Genomic DNA, 21,189 nt, shown 5'->3' on the forward strand with positions numbered 1-21,189 from the left:
AGAGAGAGAGAGAGAGAGAGAGAGAGAGAGAGAGAGAGAGAGAGAGAGAGAGAGAGAGAGAGAATGTGTTAGAACAACAAAGATGTCTCCAAACATTAAAACATTGCCATATGTAATGTCCCCTGCAGCACAAAGCTGCCCTCTGTGAAGAACCACTACTATATCAGGGGATTATTAAATTTTTTATGGTTACCTTATTTTAATAGATAAGTTATTCAAAGATCCAAACCAAGTCAATCATTTTTTGAAAGTCTTGGTGGCATTTAACTCTCTGAAATACCTAAACTTACATTACTGCAGTGAGATTATCTTAATTTCCATGTCTATCATTTTAATAATGGCGTAATTACCCCAGTTTTGAGGAGAGCAAAAAACCTTAGTAAGGAGAGAGCAGGAGGGCTGTGATGCACCCATCTCTACTTTTTAACTTATGAATGACTTCACTTATTAGTCAGGAATAAGGAGGAAATTAGGAAATTTGGGGGCTTTGAGTTCTTACATACAGCATGCTTTTAAGATAATTCAATAATTGAGTCATCGACCCAGAAGATAGATAAAAGACACTCTTAGAGTTTATCAGTGAGCCAGACAGACTGCAAGCTGAAGTCTTCCTAGATGTGATATATGCAAAGGCCTCAACTTAACAGGTCCCTCTTCAGTAACCCCCACCCAGGTAGCCCAGTGTGCCTTGATGTCTGGAGACCAGACACGGGATGAAATGGTTTTCTGTGTTTGCCCCGTGGAAGGAACCTGAGCATCAAATGTCTGACAGCACAGAACACCCATTTCTCCTCTGGGAGTCCTGTTGATCTGCAGGTCCAAGAGCACTTGAAATCCTGACTCTGTTCCTTCAAATTTCATTTCTCAAATTTCAGAAAACCTTGTACTAACTCACTTATATCATACAGAGTAGAAACCACAGCAGGTGCTATGCATGACTGTGCCAGGTACCGTGTGGGACACATCTCAGGCCTCCTTGTTATACCCCATGGACTAGATCTTAGAACTCTCATGTACCACTTAGATAAACAGGCTGTGAGCAAGATGGAGACAAGGTTCAAACTCCCGGCCTTCCAATAACAACAAGCTAGCATTTACAAGAACACACAGCGTAGCTATCACACTTAGTCAAAGGTAATCTCGTGATTGTTATTGTTATTCCACTTACAACATTTAAAACCGCGAGAGAGAACTCGGCGTTTTGAAAGAATGTTTTTCCATTTACTGTTTTGGCCCTGTGGACCATTATGAGTTTTCTTGGGTCAGGTTAGGTTCTCAGTCTTGTGAGCATATCTAGTCACAAGCTACCTACCTTTTTCATCAGTGGAAGCGACCATAACATGAAGACCCCCCCCCCTGTGCTTCTTTACTGATACACCTTTCTGTAACTAAGTGGTCAACACATTTTGTAAAAGAAAAAGAAGAAAGAAGATGAAACACAGGCTTGGATTTCCTATAAACCTGTTTCAACTTGACCATCTCACCCCCTTAGGGACCTGCAGCCACTCACTGGAGGAAAAAAAAAAACTAATTAGCATTTACCAGTGAGGACTGACATGAAATGTAGGAGTCTTGGAGAAACCTGTGCCTCACTTCAAGGTCATGCAAGTTTAGAAAATTGATTGATTGATCGAAAATGCTTTGAGGCCCCTGTGTCATAAGGTACCCACGGATATCATAATGTTTAGGTTATTAGAACGTGTACCATGGAATATTCTCTTTTAAGCTAGAGATGAGAATAGGTTCACAAAGAGTGGTTGGTTAGTGTACACTAGGCCCTTGATTCAGTCTCCAGCACAAGAGGAACAATAACCAGTAAGACAGTTTGGAACCTTTCTTATCACCGATAATTAGCATTTATCATTATCTGTGGGTAGGCACCCTTAGCCTACAATATCCAAGAGGAGGGAATCTTTGGTGTCAGACCTTTTGATGCGAGGAGGGAAAAGCAGTCTCTGCAGTTTAAGCGTGGGGGAAGGGTACCATACTGACTTACAATAGGGCAAGGTAGAACTAGCCATAAGGTACCTCAGACAGGAGTTCAATCACTGACAGACGGGGGTAGCTCTTCCTCTCTTCTATATCTGCCTCGTTCATGGGTGGGAGAACTCAGCCTCTGACATGCTAAACTATCACAAAGAATGAATATTCCAAGGAATGAAGGGAAATTTCTCTCTCTACCTCTAGGTTCAAGAAATGGCAGGGCAGGCTATAAACTCAGCACACTGGAGGCTGAAGCAGGAGGATCGCAAAGTTTCCAGCAAGTCTCGCCTACAGAGCGAGTTCTAAGATCACCTTAGACTCATGCAGAGATCCTGTCTCCAAAAAACCCAAAAGCCAGACTGGCCTGACAACTCTGGTGTCTCTGTCTTGTGTCACATGCCTACCTCACCGTGGTGCCATGGAATGAGGTCCCACCGCTAGCTTAGCTTAGACAACACCCCCGCCATTGTAGGCAGATGAGCAGGAACTGTCTCTTAAAGAAAGGAACCGTGGGTTTGGAGCCAGTTGGAATCACCACTTACTGCAAACTTTTCAGGTTTCAGTGAGGAGAAGAAAGGAAATTTAGCAGGTGGAAAAAAACAAAAAACAAAAATGAAAGCAAAATAGATCTCTACTACCATAGCATTGAAATAAGTCCAGCCAAGGAGAAGGAGAGTGGGGGCAGAGTGAGGGGAGAAACATGATAAAGGGATTCAGAGAGGAGCAGTTTAGAAGCACGTCACGGAAGGAATCCACCTCGTCCACAACAGGCACTGGTCTGGCTCATGAAGCCCCATGGTTTTAAGATCTGTGAAAATAACCTTTATAATAAGATACGCTCCCGGAGAAATACAGGAGAAAGTGGATGGTTCTCTGAGAGCCTGGTGTGGGACAGGGAGTCGAGCCATGAGATAGGCTCCCAGTTACCCTCTCCTGGGTCTCTTTGTGAGATCTTATTTTCTTGAGCTCTCCCCGTGCTGCCTTAGCCTTTCAGATCTAAGAGCAGGAATATACCGCTCTGCACTAGTTCTTAAAATAGACCAACTATCTCGATTCTAATTTTTTTTTTCCCTAGGGGGAAAAAAAAAGAAAGAAACCAAAACAGGAGACTTGCCTTCTCTCGGAACAGTTTTCAAAAATGGTGCTGGCACCATGAGGAGAACCCAAATTCTGAGGAATAGCACTCCTGTGCCTAGATAGAAATACAGTCCATAAACATCTATAAAAATAAAGATGCTCCATTGTGTGTGCACTTGTTAAAAAAAAAAAAATAGCAACTGACATCAGTACTCAGTATGTAGACATCAGCGTCAACAGTCCATCTTTCCCCCTGACCAGGTACAGCTAGCGCCCTACCTAGGCACCATGCTCAGTCACGCATCTTTCCTTCTGTTTCTCCTTTCCCGCCCTTCCAGATGATAGACATGATGTACTTTGTCATCATTATGCTGGTGGTGCTGATGAGCTTCGGAGTCGCCAGGCAAGCCATTCTCTTTCCCAATGAGGAGCCATCTTGGAAACTGGCCAAGAATATCTTCTACATGCCTTATTGGATGATTTATGGGGAAGTGTTTGCTGACCAGATAGACCGTAAGCAAGTTTATGATTCTCATACACCAAAGTCAGGTATTTTGACTTCAATTGAGTCACGTCTTTTCCAAGTCCATTCGTTTGTCCTCAATAAATGGCTCAAGATAGAGGACCGATTCCTAGTTTGCTATCTTGGTGGAGACAATCACTGCAGGTGAATATACTTTTTTTTTTTAGCAAAATAGCCCTTGAGTATATCTTCAGGTATGTCCTTCCTATGACAAGAATGGATATATAGTATACTAAATTTGATACAAAAACGAACCATTTCAAATGATAAAATCTTGCATATAACTCAAAATCTTAAGGCCATATTTTCCACATTTAATTACTGGGAAGACATTGTGTCAAAGCCACCACTCCTACCCTATCCCTCTCTTTCTAGGCTTTAGAAAATAAATTCCTTGGGTTTGACTTTAGAACAAATAAACAATTCTCAATTTCGTCATTAGAATTCAAGATTAAGGGCAAACATCTGTATGGTATTTTCTTCATGCTAGAAACTATTCCCCAACAGCCTTTCTCATTGTCTTAAGTTATGTGCTATTGAGACACAGATGAAGCCAGAATTCATTACCAAGAAATATGGAAAATGCCCGTAGGTCATAGACTTGAGTTCTTTGCTGCAAATTCCAGGGACTGGAGGGGGTAATCTGTATCATAAAGTATCTTAGTGCGGACCAAGAGCCAGCAACCCCCAGTACCTTCAGCCTAGAAGATACAGTCGCTGCAACAAACAGCTCCTTTTGGGTAGAGTTGGAGGATAGTTGTAGTGTAGGAGTCTGTTCCAGGATTTTATTTGGACCAAATGTCAGGGCACACCAGGCAATCGGGAAATGACTTGGGAAGAAAGCACCTGAGAAGAAGCACATTTCACTGTGGAGCTGAATCCCAGGAGCGATTCTTCCTCCTTTTCCCTGAGGAGTTCAGATCTGGAAATAACAACCCTCCAGCACTGTTGAATTAACATTTTTCAGACATTTTTTTTTTTTTTTTTTGCTGACAGGCCAGCCATCTGAGCCCTGGACTGGGAACACAGATTAGAGTCACACAACCACATAGCTTATTCAGAGTGGGAGCAGAGTCTAGTCAGCACCCCACTCTCCCTCCTCATCCCAGACAGGATGGGGCCTAGGAACACAAGGACAAAGGACACCTGAGCTTTGGAGTCCTCAGGCCTATGAAGAGCATTGTGTATCCTGGCAACAGAACACAGCAACATGTCATTTTCCCCTACATGTTGAATTCTGAACAAATACACTTTCTCTCTGAAAATATGTTATCTGGGGCGAGCAAGACTTTTGGAACACCTAATTGGAACAAATATTTGTTCCATGAGACTTAGCCAATTCATGGAGGGAGAATTTTAGCTCCATCCTCTGGTTATGATATCTTTGGTGACAACGTACAGCCTTCAGAAGGCAGTTTCCCAGGGATGGGAATTTCCTGTAGAGAGCATCCTTTCAAATGGTCCCTACAGGCAAAATAACAGTTAGAAAGCTTGCTATGACGATTTTCCTCAGAGACTAAGCATGCTATTCCATCCCACCCCTGGAAATTGCTTTTCCACTTTGTTACATTATTTTGCTTTTTCAAGTTGTCCCTTTCTCCCATAGAGTGAGACAGAGACCCCATGGGCATTTGGACAACATGGTGAGGGAGAAAGGGGGAGGGAGAAAGGAAGAGAGAAAGAAAGGGGTGGTATGGATGTATTTTACAAATGGGATTCTGTCTGTCCCTCTACAAGTGGCCATTTATTGATGTTGTACTATGAGCCCAGCCTAGTGCAACAAACACTACCATCTGCTGAACACGAGGATTTAGTATTTGCTGTTTTAAAAGAAGGGCTGATTATAGTTTAGAACTTGAAATCTCCCCATCCCACGCACCCCCCCCCAAGACAGACTAGAGGTGTTTTGTGTGACTGAAGTATGAATATAGACAAATTTCCCCACTCTGTGAATTAGATCTGTGGTACTCTATGTGTGTGAGGATAAATCTTGACCCCAAATCCCAAAATATACTTGACCTTGCCTTAGATGAATATGATCTTTCTTGAGTCCCTGCTCTCTTTCTCTGTGATGTTCTGAAGTTGGCTGCAATGGCAGACTGTTCTAAGCTAAATCAGCCAGTTTTCTGTGTAGAGTGCTAAAGAGTATTCGTCCTTTCTCAAATGGATTTAGATGGTTGTCCCCAAATCTCAAATAACATTCAGCCCAGGTCACTGGACATAACTGTTCTATTAATGGCACAGTGCCCCCATGAGGATTGGATGCCTGTTCCTATCTGGCTTTTCAGAATTGCCCAGAAGAACCAGTACTAAACTGTTTGAGAAAGGTACAAGTCATTGACGCTGCCCTACAGTGTGTGGCCTTTCCTCTGTGCCGTGTCCAGGTTGGTGTGTGGCGCATGTCTTCAGGCTGACTGGATCTCGTATCCATCCGGACCTGAGGCCCTCCCTGCCCAGTGTCTACCAAGCCCATGCTATGGATGTGCCCCGTGTGGCTCCTCCCAGCTCTGCTCATTCACACACACCTCAGATGACTCATTCCTAACTTGATGCACGTGCTCCATTATCTAACTCTGGTTGTTTTTGACTTCTACGTGGCTGGACCCATTTCATGTTGGGGGAGATTATCACTTTCTTAACCTGGACTGATCAATGTGAATATGCAATGGGACCCGCAGAATGGGTTACTCCCACCAACGGCAGACACCTCAGAATGGAGGACAACCGTAGTGCCCTCACTTCTGGGAGGTAGTGGTACCTAACTGTAGCTTTTTTTTTTTTTTTTTTTTTTTTTTTTTTTTTTTTTTTTTTTTTTTTTTTTTTTTTTTTTTTTTTTTTTTTTTTTTTTTGGTCTATATTTCATCTATTTTCCTGTTATTTAGACAGAAGTTACCTATAAAGCCAAAGATGGTAGGATGAGACGGGACTTGTAAGGTTACTTTCCAAATGTGCTTAAAAACTAAAAGGGATAAAATCACATTTTTTTAAAAATCAAGTACATTTTTCTTCTATGCCATTTTGGACTAACCTAACATATAGAGCAGCCTTAGTCTAAATTATCTAAGAGGTTAGAGTTTCGCTTCAGCTTTGGAAGCAGAGGGCTGCAAGGGTGTGATTGGAAGTAGAAGAGGATGAAAACAAAGAAGGGATGGGAACCATTTTCACCCTGGAGGCTAAGCTTCATCCTGACCTGATTCCTGGGAACTGAATTTGCTATTGTTGGCTGGTTAGTTGGTTGGTTGATATTTGGGGTTTGCCTTGCTTGTTTTTCTTTTGTTTTGTTTCCATATAACCTATAATTGATTTTCAATAGCCAGGCTACAAATGATACTTGGCTTGATTTTTTTTTTCAGATAACCTCTCACTGGCATTGAGTACTTACATTCCATTGCTACCTTGCTAAGCCCCAGCTCAGGGCTACCACAGTGACTTGAAGTCTGGGGTGTTTATACCAATATTGGTCTGTGGCTGTAGCTCAATGATAGAGTTTTGCTTTGCACACAGGAAGCTCTGGGTTCAATACTCAGTGCCACAAAAAAAAATAATGATTATTTCATTACATTATATTAAATACACCACTACCAGTTGCAACATTCTTCTGAGAAGTCTCACTGCATGTCTTTGAGGGCTAGCCAGGACTCCAGAGGTGCCTGGATGGAAAACCCACTAAAAGAGCAGAAGGACAACAGAATCAATAAATTCTCAGCAATGTCGGCACCAAGACTGGAACAGAATTTAAAACGGTGGCTAGGTTGCTTGGAAGTTCACCTTTATTAACAGAAGAGACAGGGTATCTCTGGCCTGCTCTAACCCCTGGCTGGGTGAAACTTCTTCTTACTTACAGGGCGTCCTGCTATATATTCACATTTCCCAGGCTGTACCGAGCGAGGCAGGAGAGAAGTGAATCATGCTCTTGAATGCATTAAATACAGGTCTAAATTTAGTCCTCCTTTCTGCCTCTCTGGGTATTTTTACAAGTTTAGATAGTACTGCGGAAGTAGACTGTCCAGGACTTACTCTTTTACCATGACAACGTAATATTACCTAGCCATTTCTACTCTGAATTAACTATCCAGTCTTCTCAGTACATGGGTCAATTTTTTTTTCTTACTGCCCGGGGCTTTTTCATCTGAAATTAATAGGTAATATAAAGGAGGAGACGGGGGTTTGTTTTGTTTTTAATTGGCTGATTGAATGCAACATTTTGCTATTAATATAATCCCTTGCTCTTTGGTATCCAGGATGTCTCCGTGGCTTTGACTCAAACAAGCATGTGTACGGAAAGCTCAAGTACTGTCCTGAATTACTTTTCTGTCTCCAATTAATTATCCCTTGATTTGGGTAAGGAAGTAGGACAGCTCAAGTGTCTGAAATACACTTGCCATGGGGAAGCAAGGAACACCATGAGCCAGAAGGGTGGCGAACAGGGTGTGTCTCGGTCATCTCACTCCAATTCTCAGGACTCGGGGCTGGCCTTTTGTTTGGGACTCCAGACTGACCTCTGATGGCCTCAAAGCACACTGATGCCTAACAGCTATAGCATGCGGCATGGTGTCCAACCAGGAAAAGTACTCTGGGAAAAGAAAGCAGGGGCCAGTGCCAACATCAGGGGGGAAAGGGAGATCGTTTCATTAGGCTTTATTTTCACAAACTGCTAAGGAAGCTAGCCAACACTGGGATGTCCCTGAAACAGTCAGCACACACTATAAACAAGAGCCACGTGACTTGTTTACTAATACAAAACCTGGGTTCGTGAGATTTACAGAGAACAGAACGATCTGCCTTCGGTCTCTCTGTGGAATCACATGCATTCTGCTGTCATGATATTCACTGTATTTGCTCACAGGTGGGACTCTATTTAGAGTCCACTCTTCATTCAATGGGTTTTTTTCTTTTTCTGCTTATGAGCTGGAAACCAGTCTTTCGACAAACACGGAAGAGACATTGCCCTCGAGGAGTTTTTACAGTTCAGCAGGGGCAAACTGCCACTGACAACCGATGTACTGAGGCAAAGCTCAGAGGCGTGGAGTTGGAGCATGGTGTAATAGATGAAGCCTCAGCAGAGGAGAAGCAGGCTGAGCAGAGCGCCCTGAAACACAAGCAGATGTGTGCTAGGCAGATGGGAGCAGGGGGTGTGAAGAAAGAATAGCTTTCCAAACTGAGACCTAGAGTGGCAAGCTCTAGGCACAGAAAATGATCGAGGATGGCTCACTGTAAAGTGAGAGGTAGGAGACAGGAAGCAGGACAGATGGGTGTGGAAGGAGAGGGGAAGAGAGAAGGGGGAAGAGGGGACAGGAGAGATGAAAGAGCATTCCTAATGGAGCTGGTAATGAGGAAGAAGGGCAGCATGGGACCAGAGGAAGGTAAAAGCAGAAAGACCTGGTGTAGGACCAGATGGTACAGAGGGGATAGAAGTGGGTGAGGATTCAAAATGGGGGGATTGGAGCTCACCCTGAGATTCCTGACTTAGTCTAAAGTATAAAAACCACTTACTGAAATACTCGGGGGGAGGAATATACCCAGGGCTGATTCCTCACTAGAGTTGGATTGAGTTTGTAGATTCTATAGCTCAATAGGATGACCTGGACTGTAAAACAGAATAAATTTTAAAAAGAGAACTCCATGATTAGCATTGGCTATTCTTGCAGAGAATTCAAATTCAGTAGAGAGCACCCATATCAGACAGTGCACAAACCCCTGTCTGCTCCAGTTCCCAGGGATCTGATGCCCTCTTTTTGCATCCATGGGTATACCTGTATGCAAGTGGTGCACAAACAGACGAGCAGGCAAACACACAACACATACATGAATAGAAATTAATCGACCTCATTAAAAAAGTGCTGAAATGGAAACGCAGATTTTAGGCTCAAAAAATGTCTCTTCGTGTCAAAGTCATGGTGGATGAGCAGAAGTAGAGAGAGGAGAGGCAGAAGCAGGACATGAAGAACACAAGAGTCGTAACAATGCCAAGAGAGCCGAGAGAAAAGGGTCAACCAGGCTGATGTTTAGAAGAGTCCTTTGCAAAGTCATTGCTTACTTTTTGTCAAACTTGTTCATTTCTGTGCTGTAGTTCCAACCTCCCCTGAGATGGAGAGTTCTCCAGCCATTTTTAGTGGCCTGTCTTCAAAGGCTGGTTACTCTAGTTCCCTTAACAGAACACTTTCGATCCATCTTGGTTGACGTGACTCCAAAGCCCATATATTATCTATCCACTCTATCGGAACTCCTTCAAGTGAATCCTAGGTGACCCACCAGAAAAGGAGCTTCTGTGGGCTTAATACATCTTAAATACTCATAATTTTCTCATAATTCTCTGTACGAAATCCCCAAAACTTGTAATTGAAGAAGAAACATTGAGTTCCCATCTGGCTATGGGGACTATTTTGTCACCTAATTTATCAGTAGAGAAAAGCAATGTAAGAAGTATCTGTCCCTTTTAATAGAGACAAGTCACTACATTTCCTTACAAGTTATATTTTATCATGTCCTCTTTAACAAGTACAAGCAATTATCTTAACAAATAGGAGCCTGATAGGGTAAGAGAAGACACCGAGATCAGTAACAGTGATGAAGATCAAACTGGCAGTGGCTGCCTGCAGAAAGAGGTTGTGTGGCAAGTGATGGGAGGTTACTAGGGATGCTTTGAGATGAAATTAGCCGTTATAAAAGAACACCAGTTCTCCTTACCTGCAATAGACTGCAGGCTAGGAAAGACCAGCATCGCAGCTTTAATACTAGAGACAACTGTCTGGAGGATAGGGCAACCCCAGATGATGGTAAGGATGCCACCATCTATAAGCAGATGGAACGTAGGATACAAGAACTGTCTGTATCTAAAAACGCAAGATGTGACTTTGTGACCCAGAGTCAAGTTCACTTCTAGCTGCCATCCCTAAAGAAAACATAAGTGGGCTAAGCCAGCCTCTAGCTGGGAGTGAAGAAAAGCTGTGGTTCAAGGATAGAGCAGGATTTGAACTCTGCACTCTGGAGAGATGAAAGAGAATTTGCCAAGAGAGTCTGAATTTCTCAAGTAAATCTCTAGGCATACTGTGATCTGGAGATTCATACCATGGTTTGGAACCCCAAATCTGAGAACATTGGGCAAGAATTTTTTGAAATATGAAGTATTAGACTTAGGACAAACCAAGAGAGTAACCTTCCTTCTACAGAGAACATGGCATACTTATGCCTCCCCTAAATATGTGATAGAAAAATAATCATATTCTGAGGGATGTAGGATTTTTTCACTTCCTCTTCCTGCTCTGTCTATCCTATCTTCCCTCCTCCTCCCAGTTAAACCCCACTCCCGTTTTTCTCACTCCCTCTTCACACCGCCTGTGTCCTGCCATCCCCATGTCTAGAACTCCTCTCCCAGGACCCTCCATGGTCCCTTTAACTCTCCTGGCTTGTGCAGTTACTGAGGTTTTATGTTCCTATCTAAAGATTCAGAGCTAGAAGCCACCAAAGAGAACACGCCGTGTTTGTCTTTCGTGGTCTAGTGTCCTTCGCTCAGTATTTCCCATTCCTTCTATTTACCTGCAAATTTTATGATTTCATTCTTCTGCGCAGCTGAATGAAATCCCCCTGTATAGATGCACCCCATCGTCATTATCCATCCCTCAGTGGTTTGTTTCCATTTTCTAACTATTGTGAATAGAGCAGAATTCCCTGACAATAACAGAAAGCTGTATTTTTATATTCCCAGATAAGACATTTATTTCTGAAGGGAAGACAATAAGGTGAGGAAAAGGAAGATGTTTTTCTGTAAAATAAGAGTGTCCACATCATAGAAATGGCAGGGATAAGCCAGGCATGGTAGTGCAAGCCTGTAATCACAGCATTCAGGAGGCAGAGGCAGGAGGACCTTGAGTCTGGGACCAGCCTAGACTATAAAGTGAGAACCTGTCTCAGTGAACACGCACATGCATACACACACACACACACATACACACACACACAAACCATGATATAGAACTTCATACCATATCAATAAACCTCCAGCTGGAAGCGTGGTAGATACCTTTAGTTCACTGCCCAGATTCCCACTTGTCCAGCTTTCGCACCCAGCACTCTGTTCTGTGATCTTTAATGTTGGGCTCACCTACCACATTCAGATAACGTCCCTGGGATCCATGAAGTCTCTTCACCACCCAGAGAACATAAGGTGGCCTCAAAGTTAGGGTGTTCCGGGGAATCTTGTACCTGGCTTCTAGCAGTTGGATTCGGGGAATATAAAAGCTGAGTTATGTTGACTCTTCTTGACGCCCCGCTCTCCTGCCTTTAAGCCGCAGAATACCCTCCTGCAGGAGAGGTTCAACCTATAGAGTCAGGTGTGAGCTCAGGCTGCACCTGAAGTTGCACTTTAAAAACAAAAACAAAAAATTTGTTCTGACACCACTGTGCATATTCTTAGTAAATAAATGACATTCGTTTGAGTGCTTTCCTTAGGGATTCTTCTGGAAGAAACCCAGCGTGAGTTAGGCCCTCAGACTCTAAGTCTCCTCAGCTAAAACCCGACATCATTCACACTGAAGACTCCTTTCCAGCATGGAAGGAAACCATGAGCATCCTGTATTATACATACAGCAGATGGCAGATCCAGCCACCCACATTTACAATGTGACAATCATCTCTCCCATTACCTACTTCTTAGCTTCGAATCAGTATAACAAAATGCCCAAGACCAGGCTTCTTCTTCTTCTTCTTTTTTTTTTTTACAATAAAAGATTTATCTAAGCGTGGTGACCCATGCCTGTATCCTAGCACTTGAAGGTTCAAGCAGGAGACTCACAAGTTTGGTAATATCCCTCTAAAAGAGAAAAGAAAAGAGAAGGGGAGGAAAGAGAGAGGGCTTCTCTGATCAGTTCTGCAGCTCCATGAGATAGCAGCTTGACAGTGGCATCTTCTGGGCTCTGGTGAGGGCTTCATGATAAATGTTGTCATAATGGTGGGAACGTGTGAGGAAGAAATCACATGGCAGCCCAAGAAAGACGAGACAGATTATCAAAGAGCAAGGGCACCCTGTTTTTATAAAACTCCACTCTTGAGAAAGCAGACCCACTCTGCATGACTACAACGAGTATCTTTTGGGGATGTCTCCATAATCTAATTACCTTCACACGGACCCCAGCTCTTAAAGGTCTCTATTGCAATAGCACACAGCATACCGAGCTTCCAGTACACGATGTTGGAAAGTCAAATCACACACAAGTTCCAGCAATCTAGAGCTGTGTATGGTGTCACAGATTTGAAATCCCAGCAGCTGGGGAGGCTGAGGAAAGAGTAGATCCTGGCCCAAAAAGAAAAGAAAAACCATAGCATCACTGGTGGTAGAAATACGATTGTGCCTTCTTTGATAGCTGAGCTTGGTGGCTGTAAAGCAAGGCTTGACACTCTCAGGAGTCTCTTCAAGATGCCATGCTTGAGGCTCAAAGGGCCACTCTATCCCACCGTGAGATCTTTCATTCCACATTCTTAAATTCTTACTTGGTACCCACAAGGTCCAAGAGGAAATCGAAAACTATTCAGACATGGTCCTGTCATAAGGAATGTGTAAACCAGGTCAGGTAGATGTAAGCAAGTTTTTTCCAGAAATGACTAGATCAACATCTGATTGTTTCAAAGCAATGTGCTCTCTCATAGTTTACAGTGTTGCCACTGTGTCCCCAAAGTTGTCCTAGACAATAAGTAAACAGGTAAATATGACCATATGTCAATAAAACCTCATTTATAAGAACAGAAGGCAGGCCAGATCAGTCGCACAGAGTGAGTTCTGAGTAAGCCAATCAGCCATGCAAATATTTTGGTTTCTTTCTTACCATGGTCAGTTGAACTCCAGAGTGGAATCAGTTTCCTTACTCAAGTTTTTTCCAAAAGCATTAGATATGTTTACTTCCCAGGAATATTTTATTCTAATGAAATGGGCCAGCAGAGAACCCAGCAGTTGTTACCTGGGTTCACGTGTGTACGATAAAACCACACTATTTATTGGGTGGATCTGATTTCCAGACAACAAAAATCAGATATTACCGGGAAGTCAATGTTTACCGTATACCTCCACTATTTTGAGTATATCCTCTTAAAACTGGGAGGCCATCACTGAAACTGTGGGGAATGGATTAGGATAGGCAGGGCAGAATGCAGTGCTCATTCATTAGTGTTTCCTACTGAGCATCAGTGTGGCTCTTCCAGTCCTGTGAAGGTACCATCTCTCTCCTCTCCACAGTCCCTAGAAACTCTGTCTCCCAGAAGCCCTGCTGCTTGTCACAGAACTCCCAGGATCACACAGCCTGGTCCCCTAAGGTATGGGTGGACTGGCATTCACTCTGGCCCACACTCATGTGTGTATGCAGGCTTCCATTTCTCTCTCTCTCTCTTCTGAAGCCCTGCTTCAGTCAGGACACTTGAATATACTTCCTAGATCTTTCTTTCTGTGTCTCCTTCTCCAAACATTCTCAGATCCCTGGGAATTTGTAAGAGAACACCAGAAAGGTACGTGGTGCTGACTCTGGGTTCTGCATGATAGTTTTCCTCTCCACAAAATGGTGAGAACAAAGCCAACATCTGCTCAAAAGACAGGATGGGAACGTGATGGTCTTGTCATCCCTTGTATCCACAGCAGGTTGAATTCAGGATTCCTCCTCATTCTGTGGCTACCAAATGCTACAGATGTTCATGTCATATACTTGAGACAGGGTGTGTGTGTGTGTGTGCGTGTGTGTGTGTGTGTGTGTGTGTGTGTGGCCTTAGCTGTCCTGGAATTAGCTTTTTAGACCAGAGCAGCCTCAGACAGACAGAGATCTGCCTGACTATGCTGGGATTAAAGGTGTGTGCAACCACTGTCCAGCCCAGTCCCTTACATAAAATGCTGCAGTGTCACACATATCTTATGAACATTCTCCTGTATATTTTAAGTCATCTCAAAATTGCAAATACCCAATATGTGTAAGTGCTAAGGAAGTGGTTATTCTGTCTGGTTTAGGGAATAACATGTTTGGTGCAATGTTTTGGGGGGCTTTTTTCTAGTATTTTTCTTCCATGACTAGTTAACACAGAGCCTTCAGAAACCATGAGCCAACTACATCTCAAGGTCTTATTGCACCACATTAATTTAGCCATCTTGTAATTAAAAACTGGGTGTTCCCAATAAAAATAAGTGTATAGGTTCCTAAATACTGTGCCTAATCTATACTTCTAACGGAAATCGCAAGTGCGGAATTATGACCTGTGGCTCTTTCTTTAGAAATCATTTCTCTGTATGACTACAAGGGTTTTAAAGATTATTGGGATGACCGTGGGACTAGAGAGTTCTTCTAGAACACTGCTCAGCAGTGGAATTATTTGTGATGGAACTGTGCTATAGCTGCTGGCCCCCTGTGGCTTCTGAGTACTTGAAATGTAGCCAGTGTGAATGAAGAACTAAAACTTCTATTTTATCATATTTTAGTTAATTGGGATTTGAACTCAAGTAGCTGTACATCACTAGTGGATGTCCTATCAGACCACTAAGCTGTAGGACAGTTTCCTTTAGTATGCCAACGTCGTGGGGGCAAAACCACATCTACCTGCTCACCGCTGTAGCTTCAGCAGCACAGGCTGTGTCAGGCTCGAAGTAACACATCAGAAAATCTCCAACACATGATTAAACACCCTGATGCAAGGCTCAGAGAAAAGCCATGTTGTTAACTGCATTAAGTAATCAAACAAACAAGAAAATTCTGGTGAATAGACACACATAGCAAGCGAAGTCAAAGTACCAAGAATGGAAATTAGCTGAGTAGTTATAAAGGAACTGCAAACTGGGGTTCAATTAAAAGGGGTGGCACATGCATGCTTGAGGTGAAGAGTTAAGGGGAGAAACGTACCCTGAAAGGGAATCCAAGAGTTGGTAACATTATGAAACTTAGCTGAGTATTTTTTTTTTTTTTTAGAAAATTACAGCCAGGTTCAAGAACTATATCACTGACAAAGCCATCATTTTAATATATGCAGAAAGGTTAGTTGTTTGCATGTCTATAAAGAAATGAATAAAAAAGGGAGGGAGTCTTTCCTTGTGAGCCCACGGAGAAAGGAAGAGGCTGTTCAAGCTGAGCAGCAGACAAGAATGGCCCTGCAGAGTCTCCCTGCTCTGAGCTGGGCCACTCCAGAGGTCATTGCTGTACATCCTGTAACCACAGCCCTTTCCAAACGCACAGTGTTCTAACCAAACAGAGTAAGGCAGATGGTTGATCCCCACCAAAAGCAGAGCCAAGGACACCCATTTTTATTATTTTAACCGATCTGTATTAACAGCAGCCATCAAACAGGTTTGTCTGCACACAGGTTAACAATTAGCAGAACATTCCAGCAAAGCACGTACATTAATTGTTTGTCCTGAAGGCCATGTGGAAGGAAGGAAGAAGGGACATGCCAAGGATTTTGGAAGACAGTTGTTCCCTGGAGCAAATAGCTTCCTGCAGCTAGATTTTAGGCCGCATCTGTCAAGGGATGTTTAACTGAAACTTGCTTGGCTTTTAGCCAAATATTTGGTCTCTACTCATGGTTCAAGATGAGTTCTGTTTAGAAGGCACCAGCAGTTTCAGGTCAAATATGGGATTTGAGTCTTTGCCTCAGTGACACCCTCAGTTCTGGTGGATAACTATTTCTTGATCTGGGCTGTAGTGACACTGGACATATTTGCTCTGTGTGTCCTGTGTGGACAGTAAATCTTACCATCAACTACAGGAGAGAACACAGGGAACATCCTGCTACCCTAGTTTGAATGGGTCTATTCACTGCCGCTGAACATTTCCGAGTGTCAGGCTCTTTGCCAGAAGCTAAGGGGGAAAAAAAAGGGAGTTTATTTCATTGCCTTTGAAGAACAGTTAATGGGAGGATTGGCACGTCAACAGAACATTACAAATTGGTGGGATTTATTTCTATAGAGGTGACTTATAAGGAATTCACTCACAAGAAAGAAGAGGACAGTTTAATTTAGCAGTAGCTCAGGGAGTCACAGCAAAGCAGAGAGGCAGAGAAAGCAAGGGAGGTCGGAAGCATTTGGCTGGTGATAAGGAGTTAAACTGGATTGTGAATGGAATTAGGAGTTTTTCAGACAGACAAACCATTCTAAGGAGAGGATGATCATGTCCGAAGTCAGAGACAGGTGACAAAGCATGTCGGGTGTCCACAGATGGGGCTGGAAAGGACAAAGATCTCGGTCCTCTGTCAGCCAGGAGCGAATCCCCAGGCTGGTTCCACACACAAGGCACTCGAAGGCCACCTGAGCCTGCCCTGGTTTGACATGTTGTTTTCCTCTGGCCTTTTATGTGGCCTCTAACTGCACTGTCTGAGGTTTTTTAAGGGAGGAGCTGGGACCAGCATCTGTACCCATCTCTTCTACTAATTCTTGGAAGAATGAATAGGGAAGAGGTTAGAAAGACAGATTGTTAGCAAACACATTGCATGCCAAGCTAAAAAAAAAAGTTGGGTTTTTTTCACCGTTCATCTTGTGTGGATCCCCTTTCTAAGCGAGATCTCTAACTTAAGAAACTCAAGTGTGAGAGAGAGCAGAGGGGGACAGAGAGACCACAGACTAGAAAATACACCACTCCCATGCTCACTTCAGAGAAACCAGAGAAGGCAGAAAAATGTTCTTTGTTCCAAATCTCCCCTAACCAAGGAACAGCAAGCTCCCTTCGAAGAGCCAGGATCCCCTGACCAGATTAAACCTGCAGACTCATCTCCCCTTAGTGCAATGCACTTGCCTGTTTGGTCTTAACTCTCCAAATAGCTGAAATCGGCATCCAGAAAGGGGGAGCTGGAACCGGGACAGGAAATGTTGCAGCAGATGGCTGTGCCTGGGTGAAATAGGCTTTGAGCAGCCAGAGGGCAGCATGAGGCAACTGTGTGACTGCAGGGCAGGGAGCAGGGCCCAGGCAGGGACAGTGTGGTAAAAGGACTGTGCCTTCATGGCGGGTCTGCCAAGCACCTTGGCAGACGTCCTGCTTTCTCCAAACACCATCCTAATGCTGCCTGCACTATCTTGCTAATGCCTGTTTTAAATATCTGGATTACTTGAAGTTCCAAAGCCCTAGGCCCCCAGTTCTCCCACAGACCAGCATTGCCAGTTTAATCTGTGTTCTTCTCCCCACATTCTACTTCCTCATTTGACCCTACAGAAAGAAGTACACAAAGTGGGGGGAGGAAGACCAATGTGTGCATGTATCTTCCTCCTTCTCTGTTCCTCTCCATCCCACTCTTCCTCCCCTCTTTCCCCTCTGCCTCCCTCTTCGCCTTTGGCTTTTTCATTCTTAGTACATCCTTTGCCAGCCTACAAATGCATCAGACACTTATCACACAAGAAGCTTGGAGGTCAAAAGGTCTTGGGACAACCACAAGAAGCTGAAATGCATCCAAAGAGGTTTTCTTGTGGCCACAGGAAAATCTCCCAGGATCTGGAATGATAGTCTACTCTCTCATATGTTCAAGGTTGTAAGTTTGGTCCCCAACACTGCCAAATAGATGATGGTGATGGTGATGGTGATGGTGATGATGATGATGATGATGATGATGACGACGACAACAATAATGACCCCCCCCCAAAGAACAAACCCATTAAATTGATCCTCAACCAAGGACAATGTCACCACTCACCCTTACCAGAAAGGAGATATTTGATCTTAGAATTTTTTCTTTTTCATTTTTCTTTTCTTTTCTTTTATGGGGTTTTTTTTATTTACATCTCAAATGTTATCCCCTTTCCCAATTTCCCCTCCAGAAACCTCCTATACCATCCCCCTTCCCCTGCTTCTATGAGGGTACTCCTCCACCCACCCACTCCTGCCTCCACCCCCTCACATTCTCCTACACTGGGGCATCGAGCCTTTACAGGACCAAGGGCCTCTCCTCCCATTAATGACCAACAAGGTCATCCTCTGTTACATATGCGGCTGGAACCATGGGTTGCTCCATGTAAACACTTTAGTTGGTGTTTTAGTCCCTAGGAGCTCTGGGGGATCTGGTTAGTTGATAGTGTTGTTCTTCCTATGAGGTTGCAATCCCCTGCAGCTCATTCAGTCCTTTCTCTAACTCCTCCATTGGGGACCCTGTGCTCAGTTTAATGGTTGGCTACAAGCATTTGCTTCTGTATTTGTCAGGCTCTGAAAGAGCCCCTCAGGAGACAGCTATATCAGGCTCCTGTCAGCAAGCACTTCATGGCATCTGCAATAGTGCCTGGGTTTGGTGACTATATAGAATGGATCCCCAGGTGGGGCAGTCTCTGGATGGCCTTTCCTTCAGTCTCTGCTCCACACTTTGTTTATGTATTTCCTCTTGTGAGTAATTTGTTCCCCCTTCTAAGAAGGACTGAAGCATCCACACCTTGGTCTTCCTTCTTCTTGAGCTTCATGTGGTCTGTGAATTGTATCTTAGGTATTCTGAGTTTTGGGGCGAATATCCACTTATTAGTGAGTGCATACCAAGTGTGTGGGTTTTTTTTTTTTTACGATTGGGTGACTTCACTCAGGATGATATTTTCTAGTTTCATCCACTTTCCTAAGAATTTCATGAAGTCATTACTTTTAATAGCTGAGTAGTACTCCATTGTGTAAATGTACCATTCCTCTGTTGAAGGACATCTGGGTTCTTTCCACCTTCTGGCTATTAAAAATAAGGCTGACGCCGGGCGTGGTGGTGCTCACCTTTAATCCCAGCACTCGGGAGGCAGGGGCAGGTGGATTTCTGAGTTCGAGGCCAGCCTGGTCTACAAAGTGAGTTCCAGGACAGCCAGGGCTACACAGAGAAACCCTGTCTCAAAAAAAAAAAAAAAAAAAGAAGTAAAAATAAGGCTGTTAGGAACACAGTGGAGCATGTGTCCTTATTACAAGTTGGGGCATCTTCTGGGTATATGCCCAGGAGAGGTATAGCTGAGTGCTCAGGTAGTTCTATGTCCAAGTTTTCTGAGGATCTGATAGACTTATTTCCAGAATGATTGTACCAGCTTGCAATCCCATCAACAATGGAAGAGTGTTCCTCTTTTTCCACATCCTCACCAGCATCTGCTGTCACCTGAGGTTTTGATCTAAGCCATTCTGACTAGTGTGAGGTGGATTCTCAGGTTTCTTTTGATTTGCATTTCCCTGATGACTAAGGGTGTTGAACATTTCTTTAGGTACTGTTCGGCCACTCGATATTCCTCAGTTGAGAATTTTTTGTTTAGTTCTGTACCCCATTTTTAATGGGGTTATTTGATTCTCTGGAGTCTAACTTGAGTTCTTTCTATATGTTGATTATTAGCCCTCTATTGGATGTAAAGATCTTTTCCCAATCTGTTGGTTAATGTTTTGTCTTATTGACAGTGTCCTTTGCCTTACAGAAGTTTTGCAATTTTATGAGGCACAACACACCCAAACTTATGGGACACAATGAAAGCAGTACTAAGGGACAAACTCGTAGCTCTGAGTGCCTCTAAAAAGAAACTGGAGAGAGTATACACTAGCGTTTGTCTATTGTTGATCTTAGAGCATAAACCATTGGTGTTCTGTTCAGGAAATTTTCCCCTGTGCCCGTGTGTTCAAGACACTTCCCCACTTTCTCTTCTATTAGCTTCATTGTCTCTGGTTTTATGTGGAGGTCCTTGATCCACTTAGACCTGTGCTTTGTAAGGGGAGATAAAAATGAATCAATTTGCATTCTTCTACTTATATACCTCCAGCTGAACCAGCACCATTTGTTGAAAATGTTGTCTTTTTTCCACTGGATGGTTTTAGCTTCTTTGTCAAAGATCAAGTGACCATAGGTGTGGAGGTTCATTTCTGGGTCTTCAATTCTATTCCATTGACCTACATGTCTGTCTCCATACCAGTAGCATACAGTTTGTATCACTATTGCTCTGTAATACAGCTTGAGGTCAGGGATGGTGATTTCCCCCAGGTCTTTTATTGTTGAGAATAGTTTTTCGCTATCCTGGTTTTTTTGTTATTCCAGATGAATTTGCAAATTGCTCTTTATAACTCTATGAAGATTTGAGTTGGAATTTTGATGGGGATTGCATTGAATCTGTAGATTGCTTTTGGCAACATGGCCATTTTTACTATATTAATCCTGCCCATCTATAAGCATGGGCAATCTTTCCATCTTCTGAGATCTTCTATTCTTTCTTCAGAAACTTGAAGCTCTTGTCATACAGATCTTTCACTTACTTGGTTAGTGTTACAACAAGGTATTATATATTATTTGTGACTATTGTGAAGGGTGTTGTTTCCTTAATTTCTTTCTCAGCCTGTATATCCTTCAAGCAGAGGAAGGCCACTGATCTGCTTGAGTTAATTTTATATCCAGTCACTTCGCTGAAGCTCTTTATCAGGTTTAGGAGTTCTCTGTTGGAATTTTGGGGGCCCACAAGGATACTATCATCTGAAGTTATCTTTCTTTGTTGGATTTTTGTGTGGTTTAGGTATAAGTGTAATTGTGGCATCATAGAACAAACTGGGTAGTGTTCCTTCTGTTTCTATTTTGTGGAATAGTGTGAAGAGTATTGGTATTAGGTCTTCTTTGAAGGTCTGATAGAGTTCTGCACTAAAATCATCTGGTCCTGGGCTTTGTTTTTGTTGTTGTTGTTGTTTGTT

General features: G+C 43.2%; 1 protein-coding gene across 21 annotated transcripts in view; it reads left to right on the forward strand.

Annotated features, from left to right (window-relative positions):
• Trpm3 (transient receptor potential cation channel subfamily M member 3) overlaps window positions 1–21,189 on the forward strand; it is a 508,459-nt gene that overhangs the window by 441,558 nt on the left and 45,712 nt on the right. For 11 of the 21 annotated variants that reach the window (XM_021218256.2, XM_021218266.2, XM_021218277.2 and 8 more), the window contains one exon: window positions 3,399–3,573. In XM_021218256.2, coding sequence (XP_021073915.1) covers window positions 3,399–3,573 — 175 coding nt within the window. Of the gene's footprint in view, window positions 1–3,398; window positions 3,610–21,189 lie in introns of all 21 variants that reach the window. The other 10 variants (XM_029539424.1, XM_029539490.1, XM_029539425.1 and 7 more) reach the window with 1 other exon arrangement.

The sequence above is a fragment of the Mus pahari genome, chromosome 1, assembly GCF_900095145.1.
Source record: "Mus pahari chromosome 1, PAHARI_EIJ_v1.1, whole genome shotgun sequence".
Taxonomy (NCBI): domain Eukaryota; kingdom Metazoa; phylum Chordata; class Mammalia; order Rodentia; family Muridae; genus Mus; species Mus pahari.